The sequence below is a fragment of the Muscardinus avellanarius genome, assembly GCF_963383645.1.
Source record: "Muscardinus avellanarius genome assembly, chromosome: 18".
Classification (NCBI taxonomy): domain Eukaryota; kingdom Metazoa; phylum Chordata; class Mammalia; order Rodentia; family Gliridae; genus Muscardinus; species Muscardinus avellanarius.
Window position 1 is genome coordinate 31,183,220 of NC_137804.1, and position 14,353 is coordinate 31,197,572.

The 14,353-nt window shown below is 39.7% G+C and overlaps 1 protein-coding gene across 4 annotated transcripts in view; it reads right to left on the reverse strand.

Moving 5' to 3' along the window:
- The window catches only part of HACL1 (2-hydroxyacyl-CoA lyase 1), a gene marked incomplete at its 5' end in the record, with an annotated part of 47,232 nt that extends 33,248 nt beyond the window's left edge, over positions 1-13,984 (reverse strand). For 2 of the 4 annotated variants that reach the window (XM_080714961.1, XM_080714959.1), the window contains 5 exons: positions 1,471-1,543; positions 4,507-4,587; positions 7,551-7,591; positions 13,606-13,710; positions 13,895-13,984. In XM_080714961.1, the coding sequence (XP_080571087.1) occupies positions 1,471-1,543; positions 4,507-4,587; positions 7,551-7,591; positions 13,606-13,710; positions 13,895-13,984 (390 nt within the window). The remainder of the gene's footprint in view (positions 1-1,470; positions 1,544-4,506; positions 4,588-7,550; positions 7,592-13,605; positions 13,711-13,894) is intronic. The other 2 variants (XM_080714960.1, XM_080714962.1) reach the window with 2 other exon arrangements.
- Between the last annotated feature and the right edge of the window lie 369 nt (positions 13,985-14,353).

Below are 14,353 nucleotides of genomic sequence, written 5' to 3' on the forward strand. Positions count from 1 at the left end.
ATCCCAGCATTTGGGAGGCTGAGACTGGAGGATCTTGGTTCGTGGACAGCCTCTGCTACTTAATAAGGCCCTTTGCAACTCAGTGAGACCCTGTTTAAAAACAAAGACTAAAAAATAGGGCTGGGGGTGTAGCTCAGAGGTAGAATGTCCCTGGCTTCCATCCCCAGTACTGAAAATATAAAATAAAATAAAGGCTTTTGCAAGAAACCAATATTTGAATTTTATTTTTTTCAATACTTGAATTTTAAATCAGTGAGCCTTCCTTTTAACTTTTAAATTTAACCTAAAAATCTGCTCTTATTTTCTTTCTCAGAAAAAAGAACTTAGACATTATCCTTTCTTTTTTTTTTTTTTTTTTGTAATTGATATAGCTTGTGTGTGGGGAGTACTGGGGACGGAACTCAGGGGCATTCTATCTCTGAGTCACATCCTCAGCCCTATTTTATTTATTCATTTGGAACAGGGTCTCATGAAGTTAGAGCAGACCTCACTAAGTTGCTGAGACTGGCCTCAAACCTGTGATCTTCCTGTCTTAGCCTCCGAAGTACTGAGATTATAAGCGTGAACCACCACACCCAGCTTTTGATACAGCTTATAGAGTAACTTTAAATTTCTTTTTAACTAACTTACCTCCTATTTGTCAGATATATCAGCACTTTAAAATAACTTATTGCCCACCATTAAGAAGCAAAACGTCAAATCCCTTTCAAGTATATACAAATATAACTTTTGTATTAACATATATCAGTCTAATATTTTATTTTAGCTTATGGTACGCCACTTGCATAGCAGGTGTGAGGACCTGGCTTTGATCTCCAGCATAGCACACCACACACACACACACACACACACACACACACACACACACACACACACTTATATTTTGAAATTCTTAAAATTAATTCATGATTTACTTTGCTTAATAGTTTGAACTTTACTATGTCCTGTAAACGTTCAAATATATTTATGTTGTATCAATCACTCACTCTCACTTATTTGCTTTCTACAGCTATTATTTAAACTGTAATATTTTATTAACAAATTCTTTCACTTATGAAAATACTTCCCTTCCTCCTACTGAAATAGAAATAAACTTGTCCAGAGTCTTCTGATAATCATTCTGAGTAGAAGTTTTCCTGTCAACTTTTTATTTTCCTAAAGTCTGGGAGGTATAGTTCAAAGTCATTTTTATTCCCACATCTTCTTGACTCTATAAAGAACTTATTTGCGGAGTTTAAACTCCTGTCAGTTATGGTATTTTTTTTAATGCCTACTTTTAAGCAGGAACTAAGCCCTTTTTAAAATATGTAACCTGAGATTGTAGTATTCAAGAAAATTACCTTTAATTAGCTCAGGCACCTCTAATTCATTCTTATCTAAACCCTCTGTTTTGCAGACAGGACTTTTTATACCTTGTCTGTCACTCTTACTGATATGTATCTATGTTACTAAAATATTAGTGCTGAATACCTGAGGAAACTCCTGGAAGGCTCCCATTGTTTCTTGACTTCTTTCAGGGGAACCACCAATCACAATCAAGGGCCTAGAATAGAAATTTAAAAAAAAAATAATTACAGCTGGGCATGGTGGCACATGCTTGTAATCCCAGCACTTGGGAGGCTGAGACAGGAGGATCGTACAAGTTTGAAGCCAACCTCAGCTACTTAGTGAGGCTCTCAGAAACTTAGTGAGACCTTGTTTCCAAGTATAATATATGTCTGGGAGCGTAGCCCAAAGGTAGAAAACCCCTGGGTTCCATTCCTAGTAACACACACACACACACACACACACACACACACACACACACACAAGATAATTACAAAACTGTATGCCTACAATGCACCAATAAAAAAAATTAAAAGATAATTACAATGAGATTGTATACACTCTGCAGAATATCTAATACATAACAAACAAACCAATTAATGTTAAAAAAAGAGAGACAGAAAGAGGGAACACATTACATTCTCTCTTAAAAGCTATAGATTAGCCAGGTGAGGTGACACATGCTTGTAATCCCAGTACTTGGGAAGCAGATACAGGAGGATCACAGGATTGCTACCAGCCTTTGCAACTTAGTGAGACCCCCTGTCAAAATAAAAGAATAAAATAGGGCTGGGGGTATAGCTCAGAGGTAGAATGCCCCTGGATTCCATCCCTAGTAACACACCCACACACACAAACCCCTCAAATCAACAAAGACAACAACAACACATCTAGAGATTAACCCTTTAAGTCCCAAGTTTTCAGTTCTGCAAATATTTCAGTGAGATTGACATAGGTACATTAAAATAGGCTTAAAATGATAATCTATGGCTTATATATGAATACATTATACTCATTATATAATGATATTCATAAGGTATTCCATGTTTAAGTTTTTATAAGTGTTCTACATATTTAGGATGATGAAACAAAATAGATAAAAAATACTTAGGGTGCAATCTGATGTGACAGAACCTTTCCTCAGTTTCAGAAAAATATGTTTATAGTAAATGTTTTTCCTTACCCTGCCTCATCTTTTCTGGATACTGGTGCTAGACTTCCAGGTGTAGTGATATAAAATTAATTTTTATACCTTATTAGTATACTTGGGATGGGGCAAAGATAAATTTTACACTTTCCTAAGTAAATCTATTTGGAAATGACAAAATGATTGGCATTCCTTAGCAATAAAACACTTTTTGCCGGACGTGGTGGCGCACACTTGTAATCCCCGCGCTTGGGAGGCAGAGACAGGAGGATTGCACAGGTTCGAAGCCAGCTGCGCACGCTGGCTTAGGAGACCCTGTTTCCAAATAAAAATGTAAAAATAGGTCTGGGAGTGTAGCCTGGAGGTAGAAGGGCTTCCAGGAACCCCAGTACCACCAAAAAAAAAAAAAAAAAAAGTGTCCCTCCCTTACGATGAAAAGAAATAACCCACAGCGTAAACCTCAAGGTGCTACATCCTCAAGTAGGTGAGAAAGACTGTAAAAGGTAAGAACCATGGAGTAAAAAATATATATATAATAATAAAATATTAATAATAAAAAATGCCCTTTTCACAAAAAATTAAGTATATTATTAATTGATTAGAACATAATCCCCTTCAATCTGACTTTATTTGTAAAGTTGGTAAAGATCAGAGATGGGTTTAGGGGCAAGGTCAGACAATAAGTCTAACAAACTAAAAAATATAAGCAGCAGCTTACAAACAAAGTAAAAAATATAAGAATTTCAATTGTTTGGCACATTTTTAAATACTGGGCTGGGGGGGGGTGTCTTTAAAAAAATAATTCTTCACATGGGGCCAGTATGTAGCTCAGTGGCAAACCGTCTGCTTTGCAGCTGTGGCTCTCTGAGTTCAAAAAAAAAAAAAAAAGACAAAACAAATTCTTCACTTAAGTAAGCAGACCTAGCTGGATATGTTGTTGCATGCATGCCTGTAATCCCAGGACTTGGGCGGCTGCATGCCTGTAATCCCAGGACTTGGGCGGCTGAGACAGGGGGACTGCAGGTTTGGGGACAGCCCCCAACAACTTAGTGAGACCCTTGGCAACTTAGTGAGATACTGACTGAAAATAGAAAATAAAAAGAGCTGGGGCTGTAGTTCAGAAGAATGTCCCTGTGTTCAATTCCCAGTACCAAAATAAATAAATAAAAAATAGAACTATATACATATCCTGTCCCCCCCCTAAACACACACACACATACACACACACACAAATATACATACACATAGAGGAGAAAACTCTAAAATGATAACAGTGCTTAAGTAAAGGATTAAATATTTATTTTTCTCCTAACACTTTTTTACTGTGTGTGTTAAAACATGATAATTTTTTTGTCTTTTTTTTTTGGTACTAGAGATATAAACCAGGGGTATTTTTACCTCCAACTATACTTCCAGACTTTTATTTTATTTTTTGTGCTATTAGAGATTGAACCTAGAGTCATTCTACCTCTAAACTACCCCAGCGCTTTTTTTTCTTTTGTTTTGTTTTGAAACAGGGTCATTAGGTTGCTGAGAGTCTCATTAAATTGTCTTGAACCTGCAATCATCCTGTCTCAGCCTCCCAAGTACTGGGATTACAGATAAGCATGCTGCTATACCTGGTCAACATAATGTGCCGATACTCATCTACCTTGAAAAATGACTGTTACAGCCAAGCATGTTAACATACTCATCATCTTACACTACTTTTTATGTGTGTGGAAAAATTACCTAAAATCTACTCTCTTAGCAATTTCCAATAAATGATACAATGTTATTAACTATTGTCTTCATGTTACACATTACACCTGTAGGGTTATTTATCCTAGGTAATAAAATGTCCCCTTTAACTGCCATCCCCTCAGTCTCCCTCCCCATCCTCTATCCAATTCCCTGTTAATCACCTTTCTGCTTTATTTCTATGTATTGGAGAGTTTTATCCCCCAAGTCTTCCCACCCCATATTAGTTCTACTCAGTAAGATTACACAGAGACGTTTTGAAAGGATATTTTCAGTAATGATTCTTTGATTACCAACAGTTCATGTTTGTATTTGCCATACCACCCAAGGCATGGATGAGACCTGGGCCGGAAACAACAAGGCATACTCCGGGCCTAGAAGCAAACAATTTATAGTATTAAAAACAGACCAAATTAAAACTGAATAAGTAGAATTAGCCCCAGCAATCTTTCTTTTTTCATTTTTTTAAAGTACTAGGGATGGAACCCAGGGACATATGCAAACTAAACATGCACTCTATCACTTTAGTACATATCCAGCTCTTTTTTAACACTGTATTTTGAGACTGAGTCTAGCTAAATTTCCCACCTGGGCAGCTGGATTACAGGCGTTTGCCACCATACCTGGTTCAGCAATCTCATTTTTAAACTAAGCATTTTTGGTTCGTGTCAACCAATTCATATCACTTTAGGGTGAAGCATGGCAACTGTCTTAGATTTCAAAGGAAGGACATACACAGGTCTTTACTATAATTGGTAAAACAATTATTAGAGTATTTTTAATAAAAAGTAAGAGGAAAATTTTGTCAGTCTTCTTATACGAAGTAAGATACTTATCATCTTCACAGTATATTTCACGAACTTCATGTTTTGTTCCTGTCATATTTGGGCTAAAACAAGTTGACTGCATACAGAAGCAAATTTTGGACAGTTGAGCATATTTTGTATAAAAAATAATTTTCTTTTCTTTTTTTTTTTTTTTTTTTTTGGTGGTACTGGGGTTCCTGGAAGCCCTTCTACCTCCGGGCTACACTCCCGGACCTATTTTTTATTTTTGGAAACAGGGTCTCTCAAGCCAGCGTGGCTGGCTTCGAACCTGCGCAATCCTCCTGTCTCTGCCTCCCAAGCGCGGGGATTACAAGTGTGCGCCACCACGCCCGGCTATAATTTTATTTCTTAACAAATAAATAGAATGTCAACTGCTCTCTGAGAAATATAAGTCTAAATGCAATGTTCTGTCTAAAATCTTTTTCATTAAATTTGAATGTTCATCTAGATAAGACTTTCTAAGTCTAAAGCACTCATGAAAAAGGTTATCTCTATATAATTCAGTTTGGCACTTAACATTTATAATTTCTTAAAGATCTTTAAGACAGATTTTTAAATATATTAATTATCCCAAAATGAAACTTTTAGAATAGTACTATACAACAGAACTTTCTGAAGTAGTAGAAAGGTTCTCTCCCTGTACAGTTTGGTATGGAGGCTGCTCCCCACAGATGGTTACTGAGCACCTGAAATGTGGCCACTATCAATGAAGAATTATAAATGAACAGTTTCTACACTAATTTTAATTAATTTAAATGTAAAAAGCCACATGTCTAGTTGCTATTATTCTGAACAGTGCAATTCCAGAAGTTCATTCATATAAATTTTTTTTTTTTTTTTTTTTTGGTGGTACTGGGGTTCCTGGAAGCCCTTCTACCTCCGGGCTACACTCCCAGACCTATTTTTACATTTTTATTTGGAAACAGGGTCTCCTAAGCCAGCGCGCGGGGCTGGCTTCGAACCTGCGCGATCCTCCTGTTTCTGCCTCCCAAGCGCGGGGATTACAAGCGTGCGCCACCACGCCCGGCTTTTTTTTTTTTTTTTTTTTTTTTGGTGGTACTGGGGTTCCTGGAAGCCCTTCTACTTCTGGGCTACACTTCCAGACCTATTTTTACATTTTTATTTGGAAACAGGGTCTCCTAAGCCAGCACGCGCGGCTGGCTTCGAACCTGCGCGATCCTCCTGTCTCAGCCTCCCAAGCGCGGGGATTACAAGCGTGCGCCACCACGCCCGGCTCATATAAAAATTTTTAAGTATAAACTTTTGACTATTCCTTAATGATCATTTCAACATTTTTTCAATTAGAGATCAATAAATAAATGTTTTCCAGGCTAAACAAAAATATTTAAATATTTATTAATATGTAAAGTAACAAAAAATGGAAAAGTTTTTTTGGCCTATTTTCTCACACTCAAATTCAGAAAGTTCTAGCCCAGCGTGGTGGCACACGCTTGTAATCCCTGTGCTTGGGATGCGGAGACAGCAGGATCACACAGGTTTGAAGTCAGCCGCGCTGACTTAAGAGACCCTGTTTCCAAATAAAAATATAAAAAATACGTCTGGGAGTGTAGCCCACAGGTAGAAGTGTTTCCAGGAACCCCAGTACCACCAAAAAAAAAAAAAAAAAAAAAAAAAAAAAGAAATTCAGAAAGTTCTTATCAAACAGGAAAGATGATGGTGAAATCTAGACAAAGAGACCTATTTGTTTATATCTCTTGGCAATTTAATTACTGATTTTGTTTTTTAGAACAAAAAATTATTAAAGCTAACATAAGTGAAAAACAAGAATGATAAAAATTATAGTGGGAGTCCAAATTCTGCTTTAAAAATACATGTGTATAAGCTGGGCTTGGTGGCACATGCTTGTAAATCCCAGTACTTGGGAGACAGAGGTACGAGAATGGCAGGTTCATGGCCAGTCTCAGCTATTTAAACCCTCCACAACTTAGTGAGACCCTGTTTCAAAATAAATAAAAAGTAGGGCTTGGGATGTAGCTCAGAGGTAGAATGTCCCTGTGTTCAATCCCCAGTACCATAAATAAATAAATAAATAAATAAATAAATACACATGTATATAGAAAAAAAGAAAGAAAATATGGCAAATTCTTAATAGCTATGGGATTACAGTTGAGTTTAGTTTTCTTCCTTATACTTTTCTAGATTTTTCGAGTTTTTTAAAATGGGATTTTTAAAAAAGTGTTACTTTCTAATAATAAAAGAGGTGTAAGTAGTTAGGCCATGTGGATACACACTAAAAACCTGAACAAGTGAAAGTGCAGTCATGACACCCAAGAGAGGTATGAATCACCAACTCACTACTGCCCACCAGGAACACACCAAAGCACTTTGCTGGTACTGTCCTTTTGATCTGACCCTTACAGTTCTAAATTTATTTCTTTAGTAATATTATCTTCTATAATCTTTTCAAATCAAATCATCTTCTGGCTGAAGATAAAATAGTTCTGCCCCAAAATATTAATGTAATTGAAATAAAGAAGACTTTAGCCTACCTGCCAGTCAAATATCCAATTGCAGAAGCAGCATAACAAGCCTACAAAGAAAGAACACTGAGACTTTAATCAAACATATAGGGATTCTCCTAGTACAAGAAGTGTGTGTGTGTGTGTGTGTGTGTGTGTGTGTGTGTGTGTGTGGTGCTGGGGATGGTACCCAGAGCTTTTCTACCTTCAGGCTACACTCCCAAACCTATTTTCTATTTTATTTGGAAACAGGGTCTCACTAAGTTGCTGAGAGCCTCACTAAGTAGCTGAGGCTGGCTTTGAACCTGAGCAATCTTCCTGTCTCAGCCTCCCAAGTACTGGGATTACAAGCGTGAACCACCATGCCCAGCCTGAATAATTTATTATTAAAAGACTAGAATTTAAATGGTAAAGGAAGAAATAGAACACTTTCCAGTGATTAGAAATAGAAACCAGATGCATTCCACTTTTGAGCTATATCCTTGGCTATATTCTTCTCCTCCCCCTCCTCTGTGTGTATTTATTTATTTATTTATTTATTTATTTATTTATTTATTTAATTTGGTACTAGGGATTGAACCCAGGGGCATTCTACCTCTGAGATACAACTGTAGCCTTATTTTATTTATTTTTATTTTGAAACAGGGTCTCACTAAGTTGCTCAGCCTGGCCACTAATCTATGATCCTCCTAACTCAGCCTCCCAAGTACTGGCATTACAAGCATGAGCCACCATGCCCAGTGTTATTTTTCATTCTGAAACAGGGTCTCACTAGGTTGCTGAGGATCTCATTAAATTGCTGAGATTGGTCTCAAACCTCCAATTCTACTGTCTCAGCCTCCTAAATACTGGAATTATATGTGTGTGCTGCCATGCCTGGATAGTTTTTATTTTTTAGCTGTACTTCAGTTCATAATTAAGAGGAAAGAGCAAATACTAAATTAAGTTAAATACAAGATACCCTGAAAAAATGCTGAGTATGCCTCTCAAATTCTTATTCTTAGTCTAGAACATTACTTTTTTCCAGTATTATTTCTTTATATATATATATTTATATATTATATAATTTACATATTATATAATATAATTTATTGTTATATAACAATAAATTGGGTATTTCCTACCCTCATTCAGCTTTAAAAGTAGTACACTGAATTTAAATAAATCCATATTAAGGACATAAATGTAACAAACTTTTTTTTGTTTGTGAATCATAATCTTAACTGACAGTACTGTCATTATGCTCCAAAAAAGCTGTGCAAAGGCTCTGCTCTTTTTCTGTATTGCTATTCTGTGCTGGTACTACCTTTTCCCCCTTTTCCACATAAGGCCAATCCACACCGGGAAATAATGACAACTAATAAATTCAAGTACATAAAGTAAAATATCTGCTTCAATAAGACCACTTACTTAGGTACCAAGAATTACTGCACACTTACAGCAAGGCAAGAAATATTGCTTTACAACCCAAAGTATAAAATGACATAACAAAAGTATATGCCTCTGGTAGATGTCAAAAGTTCAAAGGTAACTGGTTTTATGACCATAAAAAGTATCTTGAGCTGGGGGTGTATCCCCAGTGTTAGAGCACTTGCCTGGCATTATGTAAGTCCCTGGGTTAGATCCCCAGCACAAAAAAATAAATAAGAAAGAAAAGAAAAGAAATCTGTTTTTCTACCTACTTACCTTAACTCACAGGCAGACTATTGTAGGTAGTACTTAACAAGCACACTCAAGAGCCAAGCTGTTCTGATTTACCTCTTTCTTCCCTCCCTTTCGCTTCCTTCTCCCTCTTCCCCCCTCCCTCACCTCTTCTCTTTCTTACTGGGTACTGAAACCAGGGTTACTCTACTACTGGGTGCTATAGTCCCAGCCCCTTTTTTATTTTTAAGACAGAATCTCATCAAGTTGTCAAGCCTGGCCTCAAACTTTCGACCCTCCTGCCTCAGCCTCCTGAGTAGCTGAGATTATAGGTATTTGCCACCACACCTGGTTCCTCTACATTCTATTATGTGATTTTGGTAAGTTACTCTGCACTCTGGCTTCCTCATCTATATGATGAACACAATTCAGAACATTGCTTGAAGGATGAAATCAGTTAATACATGTAAAACACTCAGCATAGTGCTTGCATGCAGGAAGTGCTCCGTAACAGCTAACCAGCTACTTGCTGGTCAAGTCATCATTACATGTCTTCATTACTCCAGGGATCTGATCAAAGACAAGTCACACCCAACTACACTTTTTTCTTTACCACAAACATGCTCCTTAATGCCTTCTGGGCTTGTTCTCATTCTCCCTTTGAATCATCTGTCACTAGCCTTAGTTCATATACTAACTCTTCCTGTGACTCCCATGGAGACTTTAGCCTAAAGGAACTCATACATTAAAAAAAAAAAAACAACTCCTTACCTCTCTCCTCTCCTCTGGCTCTTCCCTCTATATTCCCAGTCTTAGTCTGTGGCACTATGTTCCATGCTGATAAGCAAGCCCAACACCTAGGAACCATCTCCCGTGGAGCTTGTCCTCTCTTTCCTGGCTGGTTAATGCTTCCTTATCATTCAAGACAGTTCAGGTATCATCTATGGGATGCTCTCCTTGCAGTGTTAAGCTGAGCTTCATAATCCTCTGGGCTCCACAAGATTCTGGAACTATTATAATAGTGCTTATTATAATAAAATTGCATCCTTCTCAACAGGTACATTACATTATAAGTCCCTTAAGAATAGGAACTATTTTCATCTCTGTATCCAGTGCCCAATATAGCACTTGTGAGCTAAAGAACTCTCAAGTAAGGTTATAGGAACTGAAATAAACTTTAACCTAGAATCTGTCCTCTGGCTTCTATTGTGTTTGTGTATGTGCATGTGTGTGTGTGTGTATTGCAGTGTTGGCAACTGAACCCAGGATCTCTTGCATGTTAGGTAGGTACTCTACCCTCTGAGCTACACCCTTGGCCCCTGCTGTTCATACTTTATACTACCATGAAAATAATTTTCCTAAGAGAAAATCCTAATGATGTCTTTTACCTACTTAGAAAAACATTTATAGCTTTATAACTTTTCCCATTGCCTATTATAAAAAAAAAGCCCCAAAAGGTTCCTTTTCCAGTTAAGAGAAGATTCTCAACAATCTTCCTTTAGCTTACCTATTGATTCTCGTAGTCCACTATGCTTTCAAACATTACCTCTACAGACAATCATTCCTATCCCACCAAAGAGAGCCAGCCACTTATCTGAACTCTAGCTCCTTACATGTGTACATCTGTTGTGGCAGCGATTACATTACTGAAGTTCTTTCTGCATGTCTTACCCTCAACTTCCCAAAATGTGGTCAACCTGAAGATCAAGACTATATTTCATTTCTTCTTTATTTTCTCTCTCCTACAAGTTATATATCACAGTATCTAGCATATAGTACATACTCAATAAATGTTTGCTGTATAAATAAAGTAGTAACAGACATACTACCTCCAGAAAAAGAGTAAATATAGGTCCCATTAATAGGTCAAAATCTTCATCTTCTCATGCAGATAAAAGGATAAAAGTTGTGCCAACTAAGAAAATAAAAGATAGGGCTGAGCTGGGCGTGGTGACGCATGCTTGTAATCTCTGCACTTGAGAGGCTGAGACAGGAGGATCGCACAGGTTCGAAGTCAGCCTCAGCTACTTAGTGAGGCTCTCAGCAACTAGTGAGATCCTGTTTCCAAATAAAATATAAAATAGGTCTGGGAGTGCAGCCTGGAAGTAGAAAGCCCCTGGGTTCTGCCCCAGTACCACAAAAAAAAAAAAAAAAAAAAAAAGATAGGGCTGGAGGTATAGCCCAGAAGTACTGCTCTTGCCTAGCATGTGCCATATCCTGGGTTCAACCCCTGGCATCACACACACACATACAGAGTCAGAGATAGAAGCAACACATATTCAAAACCTGATGGTTTTACAATTTAAAAAGTATTGCAAACTTTGTAGACAAGAAATGTCATTCAATTAACAAATCATGTATATCAGGCATGGTGGTACACATCTGTAATCCCAATACTTGGAAGGCTGAGACAGGAGTAGTGCTCAAACTAGGACATTCTCTGCAACACAGCAAGACTCTGTTTCAAAACAAAAAAAAAGGGCTGGGAGTGTGACTTGGAGGTAGAATGACCCAGAGTTCAATCCCCAGTACCAAAACAAAATACAAAAAAATAATGTACTAAACACATCATGCAAAAGCCCAACCATACTAGGTTTCTATGGGGGGATATATCAAATGAACTACAATTTCTGTTTTCTAGGAGCTCACATCTGATGGCAAAAGAAGGCTGCCACTTAAGTAGGTTAAGACAGCTGTCTGAGCAAGAGGTGGCAAAAGCCTGAACTACAGGGCAATAGTGAATGTGGAAAGCAGCAATATTTAGCATGAGATGGACTGGCTCTATGCAACATCACAAAAGTAGTTTCTTTTAAGCAGATTCTTGATCTCATAAGCCAGCACTGCTGAGGGAAGAGTGAGGATGGGTTGGCAGAGGTAGCACTGAAAATGGGTTAACAAAGGATCTTATCTTCCTTTTTTTTTTTTTCAGTACTGGGGATGGAACTTAGGGACATTCTACCTCCAAACTACACCCACAGCCCTACTTTTTATTCTTTATTTTCAAACAGGGTCTTGCTGAGTTGCTAAGGGCTTCACTATGTAGCTGAGGCTATCCACAAACCATGATCTTTCTTCTTTCTATCTCATCCTCCCAAATGCTGAGATTATTAGCATGTGCCACCATGCCTAGCTTCTCTTCCTGTTTTTTTTTTTTTTTTGAGCTACACAGCCCGATTTTTATTTATGTTTTATTTTTATGTGGATCATATTGAAAATGGCATACATTCAGACTGTGCTTGTTGTCCCCTCTCCCCCCACTTGCCTTTCCCCCTCCCAACAATGAGTATCCAGGTTATCCATGCTACATTCACACTTTTACATATATTTGAATGTATCTCCTCCAGTTAATCAACCTCAGCCTTCTTCATCTCCTACCCTTCCATTTCACTTTGCTGAGGTTTCCCCTCCATTATCTGGAGGCTCACTGGTATTCCCAATACTCCCTAGTTTGGGCATATTAGAGAAAGCATATGTCCCTTCTCTTTCTGTGCTTGGCTGATCTCACTTAACACAATGTTCTCCAGGTCTTTCCATCTTCCTGTGAATGCCATGATTTTGTTCTTTTTTTTTTTTTTTTTATAGCTGACTAGAATTCCATTGTGTGTATTTCCCCTTTGAATATGCCTCTAAGAAAGGTGGGAACATTCTGAGGTGGAAAGAGCACTAGAGTAGGATTTGGGACACCTGAGTTTCAATCATGGCTTTAATGTTTGTGATATCCTTCACCTTATCTCCCCCCTATGATGTGCCCGCATGTACACACACACCTATTATGTAACATAACACTTGGTCTTTTTTTTTTTTTTTTTTTTTTTTTGGTGGTACTGGGGTTCCTGGAAGCCCTTCTACCTCCGGGCTACACTCCCAGACCTATTTTTATACTTTTTTAAAATTGAAAACAGGGTCTCTTAAGCCAGTGCGGCTGGCTTCGAACCTGCGCAAGGAGGGGATTAAAAGCGTGCGCCACCACGCCCAGTAACACTTGGTCTTTACTCATTAATTTCCCAGGAACTCTCTGAGCACCTATCACGAGTGGAAACCACACCAGGCATGGCAAAACAAATTAATGATTAGTGAACGAGTAACATCACTGATTTCCTTGAGCTCACAGGCTTATTAGCTTATTAGGGAAATCAGACTTCACTCAGAAACTCTCTCTTTCAATCCTCAATTTGGACTTGGCAGACCAAAATACAGCATACTGCCATGAACAAGGATTTGGAGCCAGAATACCTGAATTCAAATCCTGGCTCTGCCACTACCTCGGGCAAGTTTTAGTTTCTCTGTCTCACTTGTCTTATTCGTCACATAGAACAATCAATAATGATTGAATATATGTGCTAAGCACAGGCATAGTGGTAGATGCTGAGTATTTGCAACAGAGTCTAGCGGCCACTATTAGCGATCATTCCCAGTAACACACTTGGCTGGCTGCCACACTCACCGCTTGCTCATTCCTCATGCCGATGTACTTGATGCCCAGCTCCTGGGCCGCGACAGCAATTTCGGTCACTGGGATCCCTACAACGCCAAACATGTACTCCACATCCTGGAGGCCGGAGAACAGGGGGATAAACGCCTGGCCCCTCACCGCACCCTTCCCTTTCTCCCGGGGTCTGGAAGAAAACCTGGCAAGACCCCACCTCGCCCCCGCCGCCCCTCGTCTCCCGGACAACGTCCGGGTCCCTGCCGGCCACCGTAGGAGCATCCCTCCCCTTTGGGGTCCCTCGTACTTGGGTTTTCAGGGCCTGGGCGATGACTCTGGCCCCAGACACCTGCCCCTCGCCTCTGCCGCTGCGCTCTGCGAAGTTACTTTCCGGCATCTTTCGCCTGAAAGCTCGGCGCACTCTCGCAGCGGACAGTCACCCGGCGGCGAGACACGCGCGGGCGGCCTCTGACGGGCAGGGCGGCAGCCAACCGCTTTAAGCCGCGGCGCGGGGGGCGGGGCCTCGCGGGAGGCGCGCGCAGCCGCCCGGCCCGCCGCCACCGCGGGCTCGGTGTCTTGGTGTCGGGGAGCGGGACCGGGGCAGCTGCGGCCGGTGCGGAGCAGGTAAGAGCGCGCCTCGAGGCCCCCGCCGTCGACCCGGCTCCTCCACCCTCCCGACCCTCGGCTCCGCGGCCGGTGAGCGGCGCGGCGCCCGGGGAAGGGGCGTGGCGGGCGCCCCCGGCGCGCGGGAACGCGCTGGCCGCGC